The 24,030-nt window shown below is 38.6% G+C and overlaps 1 protein-coding gene across 1 annotated transcript; it reads right to left on the reverse strand.

Moving 5' to 3' along the window:
- Positions 1-1,418: 1,418 nt before the first annotated feature.
- On the reverse strand, positions 1,419-13,331 carry c1qtnf6b (C1q and TNF related 6b). The gene is made up of 3 exons (XM_058403576.1): positions 13,174-13,331; positions 7,675-7,875; positions 1,419-6,361 (listed from the first exon to the last, which is right to left on the reverse strand). Exons 2-3 carry the CDS (start codon positions 7,865-7,867, stop codon positions 5,817-5,819), a joined length of 738 nt encoding a protein of 245 aa, XP_058259559.1. The 5' UTR covers positions 7,868-7,875; positions 13,174-13,331; the 3' UTR covers positions 1,419-5,816.
- Between the last annotated feature and the right edge of the window lie 10,699 nt (positions 13,332-24,030).

A 24,030-nucleotide genomic window follows, 5' to 3' on the forward strand; every position in this document is an offset into this window, starting at 1 on the left:
ACAAGTTCCTGTTATCACTTACAGTGACCTAGAATAACATTATGACTACCTGGGCATCCTGACTGGTCTGTGAAGTATGTATGTGTGTATTCTGACCCCTTTCTATCAGAACCAGCATTAACTTCTTCAGCAGTTTGAGCAACAGTAGCTCGTCTGTTGGATCGGATCACACGGGCCAGCCTTCACTCCCCACGTGCATCAGTGAGCCTTGGCCGCCCATGACCCTGTCGCCGGTTCACCACTGTTCCTTCCTTGGACCACTTTTGATAGATACTGACCACTGCAGACCAGGAACAACCCCCAAAAGTTTTGGAGGAGATAATCAGTGTTATTCATGGCACCTGTCACTGGTCATAATGTTATGCCTGGTCTGTGTATATTATAGCAGCTATAAACATCCAGTCCTTCATTTTGTTTTCTCGCATTCTTTAAGTTAAAAAGGGAAAAAAAAAAAAAACACATCTTGTCGTGTTACCAGGCAACCAGAATATGGAAAGGTCCTGAAGAATCTCCCATGGCGTCAAATTTACAGATACTGGAGAATCCTTCTCTAAATAAAATTGCTAAATAAAAGTCTCCCTAAAGAAAGGTTCACCATATCAACAGCTATACAATAAAAGTTGTGTAATAAAATGTTTTCAAATATCTGTTTATTGTTCTCCTTAGATTACGGGGAGCATCTGCCGTGCGAATTAGCTGTTACTGTAGAAAAAGCAAGTGCATCACGGACCTTCGCCCAATCAGATTTGGGATTTCAACAGCGCCGTGGTATATAAGGAATAAGATGAGGGTTTAAGTGAATGTGCAACATCTGTAAAATAGTCATTAAAACATATTTGTACCGGAATAAAATATAAACTAACACCGGTGCAGATAAATTACATATTAAAGGACTGTTATGAAGGGAAGGGGAAGTCGAAGGAGCACAGAATAATAACAGAAGATGAGAAACTCTGCAGATTAATTAGAGGAGACAGAAAGGCAAGGTGAGGAATTTGGAGAGATGAGAAGAGATGAGAAGGGGAAAGAAAAATGTGGGGAAGAGACATGATAGGAATCGGAGGTTGATTACAGAGGAAGAGAAGAGAGTAGAGATGTCTGGAGTGTGTACTCTCTAGCCTTGGGTTTATTATTTCTCTGCCTCCATTAGTGGGCAGGGTGGAGTTCTTTCACTCTCTCTCTCTCTCATCACAGCCCAGGCTGCACACACTCACGGCAGAGGATAAAGTGAAGCCTGAGCAGTGTTTGGAGGACATTGAGGGTACACAGACTGCCAAAGTATTTTTATAGCGAGACAGTAAGGAGGCACAGATGGATGTGCTAACAAAAAAAACCCAACCAACAGGATGTTAGCAGAGCTGGAACATGCTATTCCTAGTAGGAAAAAAAACAAAAAAAAAACAGAATCTAACCAAGAATCACTTTGCTGCAGATTTTAATGATAATATTTGCTACATAAAAAAATGTATTTACATAATACAAGCAATATTTATATTCACGTATACAAAAAGTGCACTTTTGCCAGTAAACATACAATTTAGCACCTTTATAATACAGCAACAATCTTTAGACCTGGCATCAGAAACATCTGGAGAATAACCAGGTGTTTTAATTCCAGCATTTTTTAAAAAATTTTTTTGTAATTGCAAACATGATCTAATTTCAACAGCTGACGTGTGTAATTTGCTCAAATGTGAAAAGCGGTACAAAAAAGGCTCAGTGTGACAGGCAAGCTGTTTAGATAGAAAGTTCTATTCGAATAGTACCTCAATTTTTTATTTTTAAAGAGCAGCCAAATCACTAGGACAGAAATATGAACATTTGTGCGAAGTGCTCCTAGTCTGGTGTTTGACTATCACCTCGTTCAACTCCAGTCATCTGAAAGCAACATCTGGATTAGATGTAGAATGGAGCAGATTTTGGTTGAGCCATAAACTATTCTGGCAAGGTTAAAGTACATGAGGCATGTTTGCTAAGCTCCATTTGGAAATGTCAGTTCACTTTAATGTTAGCATGGTAATATGCTCGTGTCAGTCAATAAAAGCTTTCCTTTCAGTCAGATGCTTGATCTGATTTACAATCGGCTTCACGGCGAATCGTGTTTTTTGATAGTATGATCGCCTGAAAGAAGGATTTTCTTGTAATATAACAATTCCGGACAACACCAGCCATAACCTGAGTCAGCTTTTCATTAGCAAAACATCTGAAAATTTCATAAATAAACGTTCTTCTGACATGCTAACTAAAACTAAGGCATGTTTTCAATAGTACTGTAACCTGAAAATGGATTTTTCTGGTAATGTGCTAACTCCAGTGTTAGTCCCTTTTAGAGCCTCACTTGGTGGTAGGATCGACTGAAAATCTCTGAAATGCTAACGCTAGACAGTACTATCGTCAGTTTATGGATGGTAAGAAACACCTAAAATCTTAGCTTCTTGTGATATGCTAACTTCAAGCAAACCTAGCCTTGTTCTGGATCACAAAATTGCCTGGAAATGCTAACTATAGCTAGTACTAGCCTCACTCTGAGGTGTGTTTCGATAGTAAAATCACCTGAAATTGGATTTTGTTGTAACTGCTTTGAGGCATGTTTTGATTGTATTATTAACTTAAAAGAGATTTTCTTGTAATATACCAATTCTGTACAATACTTGTCTTGCTCAGAGTGAGGTGTTTGATTTGAAGGATCACCTGAAAATCTTTTCAAAAATCATTTTCTTTTTCCATATTAGCTTGAGTCAATACTAGCCTTTCTTCTGGGTTTTTTGTAAAGCGCAAAATCAGCTGAAAATCTCATATTTAACCTTCGTGTTATATGCTAACTTCAACCAAAACATTGAGGAGCCTTGTCCTGGGTCCATTTCAATAGCAAAATCAACCGGAAATGAATGTACTTCCTTTTGACATGCTAGCAACAGCTAATTCTAGCCTCAATCTGAGGCATGTTTCGATAATAAAATCACCTGTAAATAGATTTTCTTATAATATACCAATTCTATACAATGCTTGCCTTGCTCAGAGTGAGATTTCTGATTGTAGGATCACCTGAAAATCTCAAAATATGGATTTTCCTGTCACATACATAACTCCAGACTTTTTTTAAAAAGGTTTTTTAAATGGCAAAATCAACTAAAAATCATAAATGGACTCATAAAATGTACTTTCTTGTTAGATGCAGACTACAGCCTCACTTAGAGTCAGGTTTTTGATCGTAGGATCACCTAAAATCATGTCATTTTGAGTTTCTTGTGATGTATTATCTCCACCCAAGATAAAGCCCTACTCTGAGGCTTTGCTGCGGTTCAGGTTTTTGATGGAAGGATTAACTGAAATGCACCTAGGTGTATTTTCTAGTAGCACAGTGAAGCAAGTATAACTGTCACAACTCCGACAGCACCTGAGACAAACAGAGGAACTCGATAGTGCTTCTGACAGATACTTGCTATAGCACTGGCTATCAAATTTAAAAGGCGAGGTTCAAATTTGAGGTTATAGCTGCAAAACAACCTGGAAATCAAGACTAAACAAAACCCAGACTCTCACATATACATGTGGAACACTGATCCAAACTCAGCAAACATAAAATATAAACCTCCTCAATGCCATTAAAACCACATTTATACAGTGGGGCAGATTTCAAAGGATGCAAACGGTTGGGGTTTTCTGTAGACGCTGTCTCACCGTGACCTGCTCATAGCCCTTCATTTAATTGTTTATAGAGTAATAAAATCAGTGTTGTATTGACTTTGCCTCAGCCAAGAATGGTTTTCTCTGCCCAGAACTGGCCATTTTGGATGGTAAAAATGTCTTTAACAGCAAATATATGTCCAACCTACACACTCCATTGGCCTCTACCAGCTGTCCTTGGCTGTATTACTGACTAATATTGGTTAATAACAAAAATAAAAGTGCAAAAAAACCCTAACGTGATCTGTGGTTTTTGTATTTCGAGCAAGAACCACCCCCTGTCCTTCATTACTCTCTTGCTCTCACTGACTTTGTTTGCTGGTTGTGATTACAGATAGTTGGTCTGGTTTCCTGTTTCTGGTGTCTATAAACATAGCAGCTCTAACGCAGCTGGGTTTCCTTCCAGAGGCAGATGGGTGGCCTCTTTTTCTTTCAGATCGAATCAATATCAGTGGCACAGTATTAAGACAGCTCAGTTTAGACACTTTTACACCATTCGGTTTATTTCTTCACTGTCCCTCAGTTCTTCTTTGTCGTACCATCCTAGCAATCTGCAGTGCAATCATGAGTAATGGGGTGCATTTATACACAAGTCAGGAAAGCACATTTGCTGAGCCAAACTGTTTAAAATTGATTGCCAGTCGGATATGCTTTATGGCCGTTTTACGATAAAGCCTCCTTTTTGTCATACTTAAGTGCTAAATCATGTTCAAATTAATCCCTCAGGGTGCATTATCTTAACACACGGGGCGTGTATAAAAGCTTTCAGACATAATTTTTTGTATGGGGCAAACATAGTTTAGAGGTATTTTGTATCTCTAATGCTAATTTAGTTGGGCATTAGCCAGGTTTTCCTCTTCTTGCCCAATTGCTATTTTCATGGTCATCATTAAAATGCCTAAGCTGATATGAATCTAGCAAGAGGATGAAAAATCAGATGATCTGGCCATACCAGGATATTTAACCAATTTGGTTCAAAAATTGGAACATCGCAGATGCATTAAGGGTAATTTACACAAGGCTATTTACACAATTTAGGTCACCTCATTTCACCTGACATGTAATTAAAGAGATTGATTTAATTACTTTTTCATTTAAAAACCAATTAAATGTCAGACTCGCCAAATTTACTGGCGCTGGTGCAACAAGACTGTAACCATGACCTACGCTAAAAACCTGCTAAAATGTACCAAAAGGCAAAAAACATAACTGATAAAAATCCAGCTGACTGATATTGCAGAGAAGCTGGTCATTTGTACCAATGGATATATTAATCCAAAGGTACATCATTACACTAACACTGTAGTCGGTTTGAAAGGGATATGTTGATACAGTTCATCTAACCATAATGTATTCATCCTGTACCATCTAGATAGCCAACTAGCGAATGCCTTATTTATGCTAAAAAATAAAAGAATGTTGGATACAATGACAAAAAACTGACTTATTTTAAAGTTAGCAGGATGGATTAAGTTTTAGGTTCTTGCATAGGTATTGCTGCTGCTGCACCTTTACTCCTGTCACTCTGTATTGGTGTTAATGGCACTGAAAAAGCTGTTCTGTCCAGCTGTTATAAGCAAGGACCTCAACAAACAAAAACCATTACTCAGACCAGGCTGGTTCCAGAGACATGGTAAAAAGTAAAAACGATGATCCAGGCCAACTGCTTACATAAGTCTGAGAATTTTCCAGTCAACCCCCTTTCAGGAAGCGTGGATTTTTTTTTGGAAGGACAGATACAATACAGTACAGGTGACTTGTTTTCCTTTCACAATGTACAATGCTATGCTTAGAAGAAGCTTCTTAACAGATCTATGATATTCTGCATTGTTTTGCCCATTGATAAGTTAATGAGGCTGCTCTGCAGCCAAATTAATCATATATAACACAGCAAAAAACAAAAGGGTTAAAACCGAAGGTACCGAATCAAATTGTTAGTGAGTCAGCTATTTTAGCACCAATATGTTAATCATCTGTCAGCTAACTGTACCTAATGCATTGTTAATTATTAAATTAGCACTGCTTCCTTTCTCTTCAGAGAACTGCATTGGCACACGTTTTTCCTGAGAGAAGCCTTAATCCATATATCCCACTCTCAGTATTTGGAAACCATCCCTGTGACGTCATTTCTATGCAGCAGGAGCTACAAGGTAGCCATTGAAGGTGATGTAGACGTCAACGTCATCGCTATAAATGGCGTTCTCCCGCTCCCGCTTGAAGAGGCGCACCCAGACTTCATCGTTAAGCTCAAGAGAAAGCATGACGCTCTGGCTCTGCATGATGGAGCGGTCACTGGGCTGCGCGTACAGGATCACCTGCTCGCGTTCGTTCTGCATCAGGTGCAGATAGGTCTCCTTGAAGTTCCATGTGTGGATGTTGATGTTGAAGAAGTAGATACCTGGCACATAGCAGTAGAACTTGCCTTTAAACATGTTGAAGTGTTCGTCAATGTTGACAAAGACGGTGTCAAAGAGCAGTGCCTGGTAATAGTCGTCACTGTGGAGAGCCTTCCTGCGGCCCACTGAGAAGGACGAATGCTGGGTCTTGCAGGGGTCTCCTGGAGCTCCAGCCTGCCCTTTACTGCCTTTAGGACCTATGGCTCCTCTGGGACCTGAAGGTCCTTCTGCTCCTGGTTTCCCCGGAGTTCCTCTCTCACCTCGATCGCCTTTATCTCCTGTGAGACAGGGACAAATGAATGGATATATGGACGAATGCACAGAAATTGAAAGTTTGTTTTGGTGATGGAGGGAGTAACAAAGCTGAGGTGACAGTAAGGGAATGAATGAATGATAACACAACTGAGTAAGTAAGCAAGATGGAGCAAGGAGTGAGTGAGTGACTGCCTCCAAACACCACACGGTTCACATTATGCACTAGCAACCCTACAGCTGTTAGGCAGCAATAATGAAATCCATCGATGTAAAATTCAAGTCATGCTTAACACACCATGTCCAATAGCCACAGAGTATTATGGTCTGTTTTAACCGCCTTGGCTCTTACCAGCATCTAGCTGTGAGAAATGAGAACTGCAGTGTATATAGTATGAATTTCACAAGCACTGTTTCTAACCGCATGCTGTTACTGTTCCCAGTCATGTCTGTTCCAGTGAATCCAGCAGAACAGCTTTTACTGAGCTCTGAGTAAGCACAGGCGTCTGCGAGAAGCTGAGTATTCTCAGGGCTGTAATCTCAGAACGCAGACAAACACGACACACATGTTGCCGCTTGTAGTTTACTGCCACATAGGCAAGTTTCCTGCCAGGTCTGTATGCCTCTAGAGCCTGCTATCTCCTCTTGGGGTTGACTTCTACCGAGTCGGCTTGGTTTTTCTGATTAACAAAGCAGACGAGAGTTGAGAGCTGTGGTCTGCATGCAGGGGGCTGAGGCTAGAGCCAGTGCAGTATTTTCCAGTACTCAGTAGTGGAGGATTGAGCTGAGTTTCGAGTCTGGCAGAAAAAATTGATGATAGCATGTGAGTGAGTGAATGAGAGAGAGAGAGAGAGAGAGAGAGAGAGAGAGAGAATGAGTGAGGGAGTGAGTGGGGACGTAAGCATGTTAGTGGGTGTGGTTAATGTTTAGGGTCATCACTGGGTTACATATGATATAGGACTTCTGTTCCTCTCTGATCACAGAAACACTGCTGGGTTAATCTGAGACTCATGTAGGCAAATACACAGAGCAGAAGAGTGAGAGAGAGAGAGAGAGAGAGAGAGAGAGAGAGAGAGAGAGAGACAAAGAGAGAAAGTAAGTAAGGAAGTCACTGGGTGAGCTAGCATTGAAGTGTGTGACTAAGTAAGTGAGCAAGGTAACAAGATGAGGGTGCAAGTGAGTGAATGAGTAAGTGAGTGATTGAATGACTAATTGAGTGACCAGTAAAGAATAATCTGTAATGCAATATAGGAAGCTAAACTGGTTATAAGCTGTTCTTTAGGGGGGAAAAAAAACATATGTTGAGATTTTTGTTGTGTGTAGGCAGGTTTATCCTTACCTTTAAGAATGGTCATGTTAATGAACGTGCGAACCTCTGGCGTCTGATAGGCCACGGGGCGGGGCGAGTTGCTGAGGGGTGGATCCAGGTGATCGCAGCACCTGCGGCAATATTTGGGTGGTGACCTGGAGGGGGAGGGGACAGAGGCCACCAGGGGGAGGAGCAACAGCACAGGTAGAAAGAATCCAGACATGACCACACCTGAAGAAAAGAGTCAGAGAGCGAGAGAGTGAAAAATATATAACAAATAAATAAATAAAATATCAGCGAGAGAAAGTACAGAGTAATGGAAAAAATGATGAATGCTGAATGTTGGCCGAGCCTCAGCATAATTATTGCAGATGAATGGTTAAGAGGCCTTCATTAGGCAAGGATCGTTACAAATAAATCAGACTCCATCTAATAAGAGCATCGATTATTATATCCCTGTGTGGACAGATCTCTGGAGGATGTAATGCATTCAATACCCATAAGAGTAATGGGTAATAATAGGTATTAGGGAATTAGCTTGTGCTTCATCTCAACCTAAATAGTGTGATGCAGCGGAATTTAATCCTTCAGTCTCTCCACCTCCATCTCCACATACTGATAAGGTTCCAAAGCTTCAATTCTCATGCAAATATCGTTGTTCGGAATCATCACTCACTAGCCAAGCCAAGGCTTGGCACAACCGCATCATATCTGATATGTTTAATATGATGTTTGAGTCTTCTTTCTTTTTTTAGGAGCTACAAAAAAGGTGAAGCCTTTTTTTTCCTTTTGTAACTGTGCTAACAATGTGATTTCGGCGCAGTAGCTAACTTCTGAAGTTCAATTTAATTCAATTTTATTTGTATGGTGCTTTTAACAATGGACACTGTCAGAAAGCTGCTTTGCAGAAATATATAAATTCAGGATGGCCATTTCAAATTTATTCATAATGAGCAGGTCAGCGAAGATGGTGGTGAAGAAAAACATCCTGTGAAGACAGAAGAAAAGAACTCAAAAGGGAAGCCATCCTCATCTGGGTGACACCGGATAGTGAGATTATAAATCGATTCCCTTCTATAACTGCGTATTATATGGTCAAAAAGTGTAATTGTGTAACCAGGAATTTCTTCTTTTAACTTGAAGTCTATTTTGTTAAAGTTATCAACTGTTCACTGATGGAGTGCAAAACTGTTCATAGCCATTGCAGCCCTAAAGCTTTATAGCACTCGCAGTCCTAAGCCATTGTAACAAAAAAAGCAATTTTCATGCTTTCTAAATGATACAATTCACAGTAATCTCCTATCTTTGGGCTATCCAAAGTTAACTGCTAACAATTCATGAAGATAACCAAACACAGCAACAGCAGCAACCAACAAATTAGCACTGAAATCTAAACGAATCACAATTATTTCAGTACAAACCCACTGAATTGGTTTCACTAAATGGGTGTATTTTAAAGGCCAAAAAATTTTAAAAAAAAAGTAATTTCCTCCTGGATAATGGCTCATATGAAGGTAGACACTTTTCAGCGTATTTCTGTTTCTATTTTCAAAGTAAATTAAAGTTGATATCAAACTCTTTTCTGTTCTCTGAAAGGCCCAGAGATAAAATAATTCCAGTGTAGGTTTAAGGTATGCTTGGATTTCTTACAAGCTTGTTTGCATCGATTTAAACGAATGCAAATCCGTTCGTTTGTCCGGACAAATTCCTCCTAAGGGTCTGGAAAGAGTACTTAGACTTGGACACGTATAACATAAATCAACACGTTTGAAAGAACCATTCGTGTAAAATGAAACTGAATTAATTTCCACGGTGTAAGCGAGCCGGTTGGTAAAGCCATTTTGCCGATGTCGGCAGAAATAAGTGACACACCGCATGGAGAAAATGATAGTGTTTGTTTAGTGACCGCATTTATTGTGATAGCCAATCTGCCGTAAACTGTTTTCTCATGCTGAACGGGCCCCAAGGACACCTGGTCAGAGCTGGTGATTTGAGAAAACCCAGAGATTGAGGTAGTGGTGGTGGTGGGGGTGAAAAACCCATTAAAATGAGACTGTGATGTCTTTTGACAAGGGCAGAAATAGAGGTCAAGCTCTTGGCATTGCAATAAACATTGGAAAGCAGGAGAACGAGAAAGAAGACAAGAGCAAGAGAGCAAGATAGAAAATTGAGAGACGGAGATGTAGGAGGTGGTGCAGAACTTGGCCCTGTGGGCTATGTTGTTTTTGGCTGTAATTTTCCTTGTTTCCTGAGCACTCCTTTTTCTATACCTCCCCTTCACCCCCTCCTCCCGTGAAGCCCTCACAGCGTACATCTGTCACTGCACTATGTTACATTTATATCCGCTCTACCTCTAGCTCGCAGACATGACGTGAAACTTCAGGACGGTTTATGCAGGTGCATAATATTATGTTTTAATATTACATAAGTCCTTCATCTTCTTTAATATCTGTGAGTCATTTTCATGCTGCCTTTCAAAAAGAAGATCTTATTTACTACCTGCGAAGTAGTAAATGAAGTGCTTGCGTTTTCTCCTGCCTAGCCCGCTCGCTCTTGTGCTTTCTTATGTTTAGTGTAGCTCGACCTCTATTTCTGCCCTTGTCAGAAGACATTACCATCTGGCAAGCTCCTAAGACTTTCCTGTTTACTACCTGCCATGACGCAATTATGATGTCTTTTAATTCTCGGCAGACGTGTTCCCAGCTTTACCTAGCTATCGACTAGCTATCGACTTTGTTTCGAGAGTGTTTTGCTCGATAAAGCCAAACGTTTCTGTAAATTTTGCTCAGATATCAGTTCAGCCACTACATTCATGCTGTTAGCATTGAGTCATATGCTAGAGTTTCTGTGGTAAAATTCAGTTTTGCGTCCCTGCCTGCTAGGATTATCTTATTACCCTGCAGCTATGATGTTCTGCTTGCAATATCAAACTTACATATCATAAAAATGTAGTGTTTGTTCTGTGTTTCCAGTAAACAAAGGTGCATCCATTATGCGAGGGTGTGTTACGTATCTGTAAGAATTAACACCTAGATTGTGTGCCAGAAGAATTCAGTTTGTTTCTGGTCCCAGACACATGCCTTCAGAGTAATCTCTGCTCTGTATTTTATGGGTGCCGTAATTCTTGGCACCCTTTATAAACAATAAGCAAAATCAAATGTATGAAAGAGGACATCCTTTTGGTAATATGTAAAGGTTGAACACATGGGGATGCTGTGTAGTTTTATTTAAAAACCTCACTATTTTTTCCCCCGCAAAGAATTGTTTCAAGATTAACATTTGTTGAAGCTTCCACCTTTAAATAATAACAGCATAAAGCTTATTCGTCTGTCTGGAGAACATTCCCTCCACACCAAACATTTCAGCTTATTTATATTCTTCCTTTTTTGTGCAGATGTGGATAGTTTTTTCCCCCCCTGAATTTAAAACATAATTTTTCACATCAGGTGATGAGACGACTGTTGCCAAACATTGATTTTTGTGTCCCAAAACCAATCCTGTCTTAATTTGAGTGCATGTTTGCGGTCTTTATCTTCTAATCTGCAGTCTTGTACTGTAAGTTGTAAGCTCCGTCTACTGCCAAGTCTTAAAAGAAGATTGATGATGCCTTCACGACAGCAACAAAAAAAAGGTCAATGATCCAAGTTTGATCATGGATTCTTTCCCAAGGTGAAAAATCCCAGTTGAAAATGTTCTCCATTTCTTTCTTCTCCTTTTTTTTCTTTTTTCTTTTCTTTTAAATCATAGATCGTGCAATTAAATGCTTATTAACAATTAGAACTATTACATGAACAATTAGTCTTTTTGTGTGTGTGTGTGTGTGTGTGTGTGTGTTGAAGGCCCAGCCAATCATGTGGCAGCAGCACAATGTTTAATATCTTGCAGATACGGAGCCAAACTGAACGTCAGAGTGAGGAATGTATATGATGTCAGTGTCTTTGACTATTTCCTAGTTGTTGTTGCTAGACATTTCATTATTAAAGAAATTCCCCTAGTGATCCCCTTGCATTTTTCTAGACAACAGTTTCCACAGCATGATGCAATAAACAAAAAGCATCCAATGAGGTGCAGCGTTTAATGCAGAAAACGCCTTGTTGATGAGATCAGAGAAGGTCAGAGAAGAACGCCCGGACTGGCTTGAGCTGACAGGAAGGCTACAATAACTCAAATAACCACTCTTTGAAAACGTGGTGATCAGAAATGCATCTCAGAGTTTTTGTGTTTATCTACAAAGGTAGTAAACACTGCTCTCTTTACTGTTCTGTGAACTTTTAAGAAATGAATCACAGGCATGGAAAAGAGTATATCCTCATACACGTTCCACATAAATAGAAAGCTTATTATTTCTCTCATAGTAATCCCATTCAAATCAGTGATGGCTATTTTTCTAATGCTCTTGACCCTGTCATGTGTTATTGTAGTTACTGTATCCTGGGAACTTTCAGTGGGAATTTTATGACACATGCTGAGACCTTGGCTTTTACAACTTTAAGAAGTGGGTGGAAGAGGAAATCTGCAGTGTTTAACTGACTTGTAGGAATGTTAAACAGTCTTTGGGCTGTATCGCTCCCCCATTTTTCATGCATGGCAGATTTTTGGGCTACTTTAAGATGATTAAACATGCTGTCAACTTCTTTTCCCTTTTTTTTTTTTGAATTTTGGCTTGTCGGACATGTCTTATTGGGAGTGTTGAACAACGCAGTGCTGAAGTTTCTTGGTCTCCGGATACATTTGACCCTAATCCATCTCTGATCCATCCTCTGATCCCTGCGTCCATTTATTTCCTGTTCACATTTTACGCCTTCAATAAATCATTATGATTTATTCCCATTTATCAAAATGCATATTGGTCCCTTTAAACCCAATACCCTGCAGGATACATAGCAATGCGCGCAACCAACAATTTGCAGCGCTATATTTAGTGAGCGCAATTCCCACCGCGCATGCGCACCAAAAAGCTGTCTCATTACTCTACATAGCCTATTAATTTTTCCTTGTTTTATTTTGTTTTGTGAGCCACATTCCAAAAGTTGTCATGTCTGTGAAAGATTGTTCTGTGCAACCTTTTTTTTCCGGACGTGCACAGGGACCATTTATTAAGTGGAACGAGTTAACCCTGATCCTCTTTCCAAATCCAGATGTTTTAATACGAAGAGAGAGGGAGAGAAGGGGGAAAAAAAGAGAAACACTGCAAAAAGAGCCACGTCCTCACAAAGGAAGCAGCAGTAATGAGTGTGGAAAGCTGCATGCTGCATGCACACACTGCATCTCATGCATGGCAGGGTTGCCAGCACAGCAGAGCCTGAAGATTTTCTCAAGATTATCATAAATGTCAATCATCTCCAGCTTTCCAGATTTGACCCTGCTTTTTTTTTTTTTTTTTTTTTTTAATTTTTAGATATTGCAGGTAATTTGCGCGCGGACGTGTCGCGCGCGCGCGCGTGTGTGTGAACGCGCAGGATGCTCGTGCTATTGTAAAAAAAAATAGTAAAAGAAATATATTTATGATCTTTTTAAACTTTCACTTACCGAGGGATCCTCATGCAGCCGATCCGAGTGCTGCTGCTGCTGCGTTCCAGTGATCAGCTGGAAACTTTCTCTCTCTCTCTCTCTCTCTCTCTCTCTCTCTCGGAGTTCCCTCCTTATGAACACTGTATATGATTATTTTCTCCTCCTCCTCTTCTTGTACTTTAATTTATCCTCCCTCTCCTCCTTTTTTTTCAGCTTTATCCCCTCCTAAATTCCCAGAGCTCTTGACTTTACGTGTAGTTTTTCTAAACACTCCGCAAATTCCTTGAGTGGCCTCTGACCAAGAAAAAAACTGACCACAATTCATGGATGGGCTATAATGCCTCTGACTGGGCACAAGCCTTTGAGTGTAAGGAAGAATGAGTAAAGATTCACACACAGTCTAAGACAAGATTCTCAAACCTATATATATAAAGGTTTAAGAAGTTAAGGTGGACTAGAAATTGCTGCAAGTCTCTGAATCTTGCTTATGAATGCTGTTTGCTGACCTCTATAAGCTTCCCTTAGGTCTGCTTCATTCAAGGTGCAATGATTTCTGGCCAATTTTGCTCTCACAGACAAAAATCTCACATTAAGAATGTCTTCCGTTGTGAGTCGATGTCAGTACATAATATTACGATGCACAGTGTGATGTGTTCACTGGTGCCAATACAACCAAGGTTTCCAGAAGTATCAGTATAGGTTTTCGATTAAAGTTTCAAAATGTGAGCGCAAACTATGAAAGGTCATTTCCAATACGCCAATAGGAGGACAGCATCGGATGATACGAAACTCAAAATACGGCTCTGTACAGAAGAGAGACTAGAAGGGGGAAAAAAAACAAAAACCTTAGGTGACCTAATGCATAAATAAAACATAGTACTTTTTCTTTAGATAAGGGAAAGTTATTTTAAGTAAGTTTTTTATATAGAACTGTTAGATTTTATTGAGGTGTCATACAGTGTGAGAAGTTATAATCTTTAATATCGCTCATGACTTCAGTGCAAAGCTAATGTAGCGACACAAAAATGATTCAGCTGATTGATTTCTTCTGGCTAAGTTAAAATAAATAAGTATTATAATGATAGCAATAATAATTAATTTCCTTCAAGGGTTTTCTTGTTATTGGGTTTGAAGCACATTTGTAGGCTTCTATCTTCATTAATATTTGTTTATGAGTCTTTCCCGGCTGAAACTGGAGCTGGCAGTGGACCAGCTTGCATTGGCACAACACTATAAACAACCTTGAATGAGACACATCCCCAGGCTATATCATGAAAATGTTATGACATGCAAGTAGCCACAACTGGCTAGGCTAGGTAGAAAAACTGTTACTGAAGTTAAATCATTCATTGATAATTCTGTATAGCAAGAAGAAAATGTAATATTTGCCGGCTGTAGATCTTTAGTCAAATACTGCACCTATCTACCAACTTTACCTTTCCAGTCAAACTCTATTAGGAAACCACTAGAAATTTAATCCAGATGCAATAAATGCAATAAGAGCACAATTAACTCGTCTTAAAGACTTCATGAACATGTTTCCTGTTGCTTCGGGTCTGTTCCTGGTTAGTCCTGATGACTACCAGCACTAACATGTACCAGCTTTTCCTCACACTGTGTTTTCCGGACACTTAACACGGCGTTGACGCTTTAGTTAAAATGAATCCCGAACAACCTGGACTCATCGTTTGTAAAGCATTCTGCTTTGCTCTTAGATTGTTAGATTTAATCACAAGATCATCTAATGTGCAGACTGTAAATGCCACGTAGTGTAATGAGCCAACAGACTCCAATAGGGTGGAACAGCACTGTGGGGAAATGGCTGGCAAAATTAAGTGTGAGCTATCATTGTGATCATCTTTAATAGTGTGCTTGAGAGAAGGACACTATAGGGAGTATGTATGATTGTTTTTTTTGTTTTGTTTTTCCGACTGCACCCAAAGGATTGGGAAATTGAAAATGGGATGCTTTTTTGTCTGTGAATTATATTCTTTAGTGCTGAACTGAGACCATCTCATACTATGAAGATCAGGTATTGTTCACTGGAAGCTTGTATTCTGGCTGCACTGATTTGCTAGTTAGTTGGGTATGCAAATATTTATTTTACCTAATATTACTGACTCTGTGTATCCCATGTATTGCTATGCATATAGGTCCTCAATCAGTGAACACAAAACTGACCAGATATTATTTGAGTCTGAACCATTTTCAGCATATCAACAACACTGAGTTTATTAAGTGCAGCGGTTTTTGTTGAGATACATCTTTTAAAAAAGTAATAAAAGTAGAAAGCACTACAACGAAAAATCTTTTTGGAAGAGTTTGCTTAAAACAGGGCATCGTGCAAGAAAATGTATGAACTGAGGAACAAGTTGGTGTTATAAAATGCTTGGGGTTGCGTAATCCAGATTTGGTCCCTTGTCAATATCTTACACTACATCTTGAAATTATTAATGATTATTGTCTTTGTAAGCAACCCTATGGCCACAGGGTTCTCCTGTTCGAGTTATGTTCTGTCCTACGTTATCAAGTCAAACTTTATCTACAGAGCACATTTGAAGACAAAAGAAGTTGACCTGATGTGCTGCACAGATCAATAAGCATGTGTGTATATATCATTTCATCATTAAAGCCCAGCCTTTCATCCTCTAACTATGGTTAATCATGGTCAGGGTCGCTGTTGAACTTGGGAATACTGGGCATGAGTTGATTTGGAACGCCAGGTAAGTGAACCAATCCACCTTGTCATATGGGAGGAAACCAGAGATCTGACAGGAAACCCACATGGATATGTGGACAACATGTAGAAAATTTCAGGAATAAATTATAGTATATACCTGAGCTAATAATAAAGCATTACTGTATATACAATACACATGTGCTGGTTTAGTTACTCGGTCATGATTAATACCGATGACTTCATGTTTTTTGTGCTTCATATGAACACAGAAAACTTATTCCTTGCGGTAGTTTAACAGATGTTCAGTTTTCCTAAAGCCCCAGTCAAGAATTTGTGCAGCTGGCAGGCTGACATGTTCTCATAATTGCAAGTTTGCTATAATTTGTACAAGCTAACGTACTCAAAAAGTTATGTGGGGTTGAAATGATGCCAAGTGTAGGTATATGGTCACAGTTTTTCCTATGACCTTTTTTTTGGATAGAGTTTTGTTTTGTATGTTTCTTTCTATATAATCACTGGTGCCAAAAATATGAGCAGTTACTGTACTTTAACTTTGCAAATCCTAATCCTGATTCATTTTTGTTTTGTTCTTTTGATTGACCACAACCCAGTTTAGTCTTTTTTTTATTTTTATTTCTATATCAACCTGAGATACAATTCCATTTAATTTACTTGTTATGACTAGATTTGTTATGTTTATTTAAAGATTTTCATTGACATAAATGTCTAGCAACCAGTTTGTCACTGAGTTGCTTTAATTGAGGAACTCATCACTTCAGTTTAAGTAATCAATAAAGTTTAGTCCATGCTGCCACATACCTGCTGCCTTCTTTAGTTAATGGAGTTTGAATTCAGTTAATTTACTAGAGATTCTTTACTTTGTTCACGACCTGCTACATCTACCCGAAAACCATGAACATCATCATCATCATCGACGTCATAAACAACATTGCTCATTCTGAAGTGTAAATCTGATCCTGTGAAAGCATTAACACACTGCATAATCAGTAGCTTAGTAGTATTTTATACTTTAGCACTCTTGCTTTGGTAGCTAATTGACTGACCCTTACTTGCATGCACCATTTCTTAAGTAATTATCAACATATGTATAATTTGGATGTCTCTGGCTAAATTCTAACTCAACAAACCCCTTTGCTCTTTTCAAACAAACATATTGCTTTCATTTTAATTAAGTCTGTGAAAACCATCCATATAATGGATTCTCTCCTGTTCACTTGGATTAATCTAGCGATGTCCGGTTCACTTTCCAGGCCCAGACTGAAAGAAGGAGAATTAAAGATCTCTTCACTCATTTAAGAGCTTCTGCACCCCAGAGCTTCAACTGTGTCCAGAACATCAGTTTATCGATGGCCATTAGGCCTGGATCTGGTTTGAGTTGACGTGTGATGTGTGATTGGAACTCAGGCCTGACATGTGTTTCACACGTGGATGCTTTCATAGAATTCTATGCAGTGTGTGAGCATGGTGAAGGAAGGTATTTGCTCTATATATCACACCAGAGTATAGTGCTAGTGCTAGTGCAAATGAAAATACTGTAGCATGGAATTGAAAAGAGATCACGCTTCTGTTATGTCTAGAATTTTAGCTGAACATCCACATGTCCATCTATTTTCTATACCGTTTGAGCTTTAGGGTTCAAGTCTACCTAATATCTAATGGGACTTGGGGCACAAGGCAGGGGATACCCAGGACAGAGTGGTAACCCATCACAGGGCACAATCACACAGCCTACAACACATGACGTTGGAATAAGGGAGGAAAGCCTGAAGTCTTGCGGGAATATTCAAACCTCCAGAGTGGAGGCGGGAATCAAACCCCATCCCTGGAGATATAAGGCAAACCACTAAGTGTAACTTAACATTAGCTGCAGTTAAAGCCATATTTAAATGAAAAGGAAATTATTTTGCACAAATATAGTTCATCTTTACATATTAGAGCAATGAATTGCTCTATAAGCCACTTAAATATTTTCTTTTACCACCTGACATTTCCTAAGTTTTATTACATTTTAATCACACACACCAAACACCATGATACTGAATAGCAATTAAACAAGGAAATATAAATCTTTTGGACCTTGCTGGAAAACTGCTTGCTCACAGATACTAATGAGGCTCTCGAGAGCGCTTTATTCATTAAAGACAGGCCCTGAGGGTTAAAGCCGTTAACGCCTATAGTTGAAAAAACTCAGGACCAATAGCATTAAATGTACAACAGAAATATGTTGTGTGATAAAGTGCTTAATTAGAGTAATAAAGTTTTTTTTGATCTAGATCCTTCTAGCAATTGCTTAACATTTCTTAATTCACTTAAACATATCCCGCTGGTTTAATATCTTCAAATATATTTATAGTGTTCAATAACCTTTGACTGGCAGCTTATGTTGTGAATCAGTTCTTCTGAGTTGGGTTGAATTTGGATCCTTTTTTCTGACAGGTTGGCCATGTTGCTTTCACAGCTGCTGATAGCTGGAGCATAGATAGCCAAAGACAGATGTTCCTGCACATGATGTGTGTCTGTGTTTGGACACGTATTCCTATCATGGTGAGGACCAATTGTCCTCAAAAAGAACAGGAATCTCTGACAGTTTTTGTGCTGAATTTTGGCCCGGCTCCTTTCAGGGAAACTGCAGCTTGACAAAATGTGTTAAAATTTGGAATAGTATTAAACAGCTGCATTAACATTCAAGCCAATGGAAGGTCTTCATAAGGCTGTATGTTTGTGTGTAAGTGAGTGGATGAAGGAATGTAGGCGTAATATAAATTGACAGTCAACCTAAACAAAGGCTTAGATTAAAGACTGAGAGAGAACAGATGTCAAATTTACTTCATCCTTAAAGCAAGTCACAAGGCCGTAATTAGCAGGTATATTTTGCTAACATTCCCTGAGCCCCTGGGCCTCTGAGAATGCTGAGAATATTTTGGGTATTTTGTTTCTGCTTATATTATTCTATTGCATAAGGTGACCTTGAGTCTATTATTATTATTATTATTATTATTATTATTATTATTATTATTATTGTTGTTGTTATTATTTTTAATGTATTAATTTATTAATTTCTTTCTTTATTTATATATTTTTAATGGTATTCTTGAGCTGCTACACACTTGGAGGAGAGCACTAACTCTTCAGTAACTATTTCCATTCATGTTTAGATGGTGGATTTATTTTATTTATTTAGGTTTGTTTGCCAAATCACAGTTCACACAATGAGCAAAAACCTTTTGCTACAGATATCCAACATTCAAACAAGTTAAAATAAGTAGACCTCAGAGAACAAGATAACATTTGTGCATAATAGAGAAAATGTCTGCTATATGAATAAGATGTGAATTATGTGTACACTGAACTTTATAGCGATTGAACAACAGTAAGCATACTCCGCTAATATTCCCTGAGCCCTCAGGCCTCTGAGAGGGTTACGGCTACGTGGTATCTGCTGCAGTAAATAAACTGAACTGTGTGTGTCTGGAGTCTGGAATGATTCAAAACAGCTTGGGTTTGGCAGCCCGAAGAGGTGGACAGGGACTCTGCAAGCTTAGCAATTTCTGCAAGACAATCACGCTATCAAATAAATATTCACATAAAGAGAAGAACATCAGGTGGTTAGCTCATACACAATAGCCGGAGAGATTGCACACAATCCCGCAGAGTTTCACTTTCTGGGCTGTTTTGGGAGAGAGGAAATTAAGGCAGGTCCACATTGATCATAAATCTTAATGTGAAAACCTCAGACACTCCTAAGGATGATCATCCAGTCCCGTCTCCTATTCGCAGTAACGTTTGCATTTTATCGTTTATTGTTTATCACTTTGAACAATTGTCATTTGTACAAAGCAGCTTTACAGACATCTGGATGCAATGAGGAAGCCACAGGCAACAGTAGCAAGGAGAAAAGAGAACCAGATTCAAAAGGGAACCACTTCTGGGTTTACACTAAAATACTCACAGAAGACAGGTGTAGAAGAGTTCAAACAAACAGTACTAAGGGTGTTTATTATGAGTGTATTGTGAATGAGTCCTGGGATGAGACACAGGACAGTCTGTTGGATTACAGAAGCAGTTCTTAGGTATGGTATCCATGTAAGATTCATTGTATGGATGATGAACCTTTGTGCTGCTGCTGAAACCGTGATCTGAGCCATGATTTCATTACATCACATTTAGATTACTGCAATTTTCTGTTTATTGGTTTTCTACTGCACTCCTTAAATAACCTACAGTACTTTCAAAACCCGGGTACTGCCTCTCACTAAACAATCTGGCTACATCACTCGAGTTTTGGACCATTTGCACTGGCTTTTCTTAACTACTCTCATTTAGTTTCTCATTTTAACTAAAACTTGCTTAAGCTTGCTTCTGTCTACCTTTTTGAACTTCTCCATCCCTACCTACTTCCTCACTCTCTCTGTTCCTCTGATACTACATTCAGTTGCTCGCACATCCAGGTCTCCCATGAGTGACCGATTATTTAGGGCTGCTACTCCCGAATTTTACACCTCTGTGAATGTTCAACCCCTTTCGTCATTTAAATCTGAACTCAAGACCCACTTTTTGCACTCGACAGCGCCGCACTGCTAGCATGTTTCATTTTAAGTGTTAGCTTTGTCTTTTTCTATTGGGGAAATTATCCTGCTTTCCTTCTAGTCTGGTTGTCACACCTATATTTTTAGTTTGTTCGTATGCTGTTTTATGTTGTATTTTTTCTGTGCATTTTATCTATTTGTTGCAATTTTAACACTGAAAAAACAAGCCAGTTCTTGTCATCTTGGGATTAGATTAGAGTAGCTCAAAACAATCTATCCCTTCCCAAGCCTCTTCTCTCTCTCTCTCTCTCTCTCTCTCTCTCGAAGTTAACAAGAGAAATATGTGGTTTGTTATGTTACCAAGAAACCACAAAGCACAATATTCTCCATCCTGAAAACTTTCTCATGAAGCAAAACTTCAGTTTACAGCTTTCAAGCCTGACTGACACTGAAGACTCCCTCCAAAAATGATAAATAAACAGAAATCTTTGATTTCTCAATGATTACATGTTTCTTTAATTTGTTTATGTGCAGCATCTACCATACCAATATCTTCCCATGGAAACGATGATGTATTTATACGATGAACCTGTTATTTGAATGACAACTAAAGTACTGTTAAAGCCGCTGTTAGTGAAAGTTAGCTGATCGCTTCTGACCAATCAGAATCGAGAATTCGACCCTCTGCTTCGTGTTCTGTAGTTTATATCTGGCTTTCCTGACTCGTAAATTCAACTGGATTGCTTTCTATTTATAAAAATGTGCTTCAGATTTGGAGGATTGAATTGGTTATTTGGACGGTGATTACGTGTAAAAAGATAACTTCTCAATGTACATCAATAAAACCTACCTGCATGCCTGAGAGGTTTTCTGAAGAAAAAAATAATAAAAGAAGATGATTGATATGTAATAACAGTGCCTGTGCCTGGCTTGCTCCCTTTTCTCAAGGCTTATTTCTATTTATGTTTCAGTTTCTGATGCCTCTCTCCACCTCTTTGTGTACTTTTGCCCTGCTTTATCCTCCTACTCTCTAATTTCTATTTCAAAGGCTTTCTTCGTTCTCTTTTAGTCTTTCGCTCCAGGCCAGATCTATAGATTCTTGTAAAGTCTATCCCCAACTTCCTCCTCCTCCTCCGCCTCCTCCTCCTTCTTCTCCTTTTCCTTCTCCTCCTTCTGTTGCCTTAATGTGTGACTCCTGAGAGGAAAGGTCTGGAAAAACCCAATGCTCACAGCTGCAGTGTGCATCATCACAAAGACAGATGGGAAACGGAGCCCCGCAGGGATGAGAGGAAGGCTGTGAGGGATAAATAGTATGCTGCGAATAAGAAAAGATCTCTAGTATGTGTTTTTTTTTTTTTGGCCGGATTCTTTAGGCTTGTGAATGAATCACATGCTCTCATTACGTAGTCTGTGGGCAAGTAAATTTCAATAAACTGCACAATAAACACTGAATTAACATTTATGGTTTCCTTTTCGACTCAAACAAAATTGGTAAAAATTGAGCTGGAATGAAATGTAAATGTACATTTGAGACAGTAACACATCACTGAGCTTACGGATAATGGAATTATCCTACAGTGCGAAGAAAAACATTACATACAGATGAACCTATGGAAGGAAATTGGGTCAGGACATTTTTGCATGTGCTCTCTGCCCCGTAGTTTCCAAAAAACTCTAAATTAAAGCGTCTGTAAGCAATATTAGCAACAGTCATTTTTATTTCACCTTCGCCAAGACGTTCTTCATGTCTTCAATAAAATTTTGGTATTAAGTATTAACTATAAATGGTTTCATGTGGCTCAGACCCTGAAACTTTTTTTCTAAAAATGTGAACTATGGCATACAAGAAGTGGGCATATGCTTTGAAAGTTTGATTCCGAGAAAGTTTACATCTCACTAATTTAGGCGTTCCTTAAAAACTGATTTGCATTTATATTCTGACTTCTCCTTTCTAAAATTTCTAAATCAAAGCAGCTGTAAGCATTATTAGCAACAGATTCATTTTTGTTTTAACTTTGCAAAGATCTTAATCATAAATAAGGTTTTAAAAAAATTAAGCATAAATAGCCTGAAACCTTTTTAAATGTAGCTCCCCATATCATAGAGTTTGCTTGATTCTATGTTCATTTCTGCAGTTGCAAAGTCATGAAATCCTAGAGGGGATAAATGAGCTTAAAAAATCATCAAAGCTTTTCTCCATACTTTTTCGTTTTTCGTGGTTGAGAAAGAATTGGCCTTAAGATGTGATATTCCACTGCTGCATTCTGACTGATCTCTAAAGAAATGTTTCCAGCAAATGATTCTACAACTGCTGACATGTAGGGTGCAAAGTCCTCTGCCCTTGTTTCTCAGCTCATAATTCTTTTCGGTTATAAAGTCCAATCCATCCAAGTGTAGCGGTTTCCACTGAATCCCACTCTACCTCTCTCTCTCTCTCTCTCTCTCTCTCTTTCTGTTCAGCTCTATGCTTGTCCTGATTGAATCCAAACCATAAGAGCGCATGGAGAACAGCTAAACGTAATGGGTGTTCTCTAACTGTGCTTGTGGTTTATATAAAACTATCAAAACCCAAAATCTGGAGTGTTTTATAGGCTAAACACTGGCAGGAAGAGATGTAGAGAGAAAGGCAGAAGGGGCATTAGAGGACACAGAATATAAGGAAGTTGTTATGCAAAGATTGGATATACTGATATGCATATTCCATTCTAAAATGGAAAGAAAGATATTGAATACACATGAGCATTTGGAAGACAATGGAACAATCTTACATATACTACGTGCATCTTATAGTCTCCAGTTTTGAAAAGCGAAAATTTAAAACGTCCATAAACAACATTAGCAACTGGCAAACATTTCACTTTCATCAAGATTTACTTGTAGGAAGTTGATTAGTGCAAGTGTTCTGTGTTTTATATGTGTGTTCTAGCATACAGTTCCCAAAAGCTCAAGATTAAAGCAGCCGTTAACAATATTAGCAACTGGCACATGTTTTGTTTTTATTTCAACTTTGCAAAAAACATTGTTTATGTCTTTGTAATTAAAGCTGTGCAAAAAATATTAACCAGAGGACTAGGAAACACCTACAGAACCCTTGAAGAGCCCCCTTTTCTTCTAGCACATAACTTACAAGAAGTGAGAGTGTGCAATTTACATGTCACTCAAGTAGACACGGTAGATCAATAGAGTATGGATAGGTTTGTTTTGACAGATCAAAAAAGTACATAACTGTTCTTGTATTGCATGTGTGTATACTTAGTTTCTAAAAGCACTAAATTAAAGCAGCTGTAAGCAATATTATCAACTGATGTACATTTTACTCATATAAGGCTGATCAACGCAAATCAGATAATGTTCCATGTTTTATATGTTGATTCTGCCTTAATGTTTCTAAAAGCTCTAAATTAAAGCAGCTGTATGCAATATTAGCAACTGGTGTACATTTTACTCATAGAAGGCTGATCAGTGCAAATCAGATAATATTCCATATTTTATATGTTAACTCTGCCTTTGAGTTTCTAAAAGCTCTAAATTAAAGCAACTGTAAGCAATATTAGCAACTTGTACATTTTACTCATAGAAGTCTGATCAATGCGAATCAGATGTTGTGTCATGTTTTATATGTAAATTCTGCCTTATAGTCTGAAAAAG

This window comes from Hemibagrus wyckioides, linkage group LG11, assembly GCF_019097595.1.
Source record: "Hemibagrus wyckioides isolate EC202008001 linkage group LG11, SWU_Hwy_1.0, whole genome shotgun sequence".
Taxonomy (NCBI): Eukaryota; Metazoa; Chordata; class Actinopteri; order Siluriformes; family Bagridae; genus Hemibagrus; species Hemibagrus wyckioides.

Bases quoted from the DNA above. Each gene is read 5' to 3' on its own strand.
- c1qtnf6b (XM_058403576.1), bottom strand. From the start codon at position 7,867: ATGTCTGGATTCTTTCTACCTGTGCTGTTGCTCCTCCCCCTGGTGGCC. The intron at 6,362-7,674 runs GTAAGGATAAAC...CCTGTCTCACAG, and splicing joins TAACATGACCATTCTTAAAG to GAGATAAAGGCGATCGAGGT.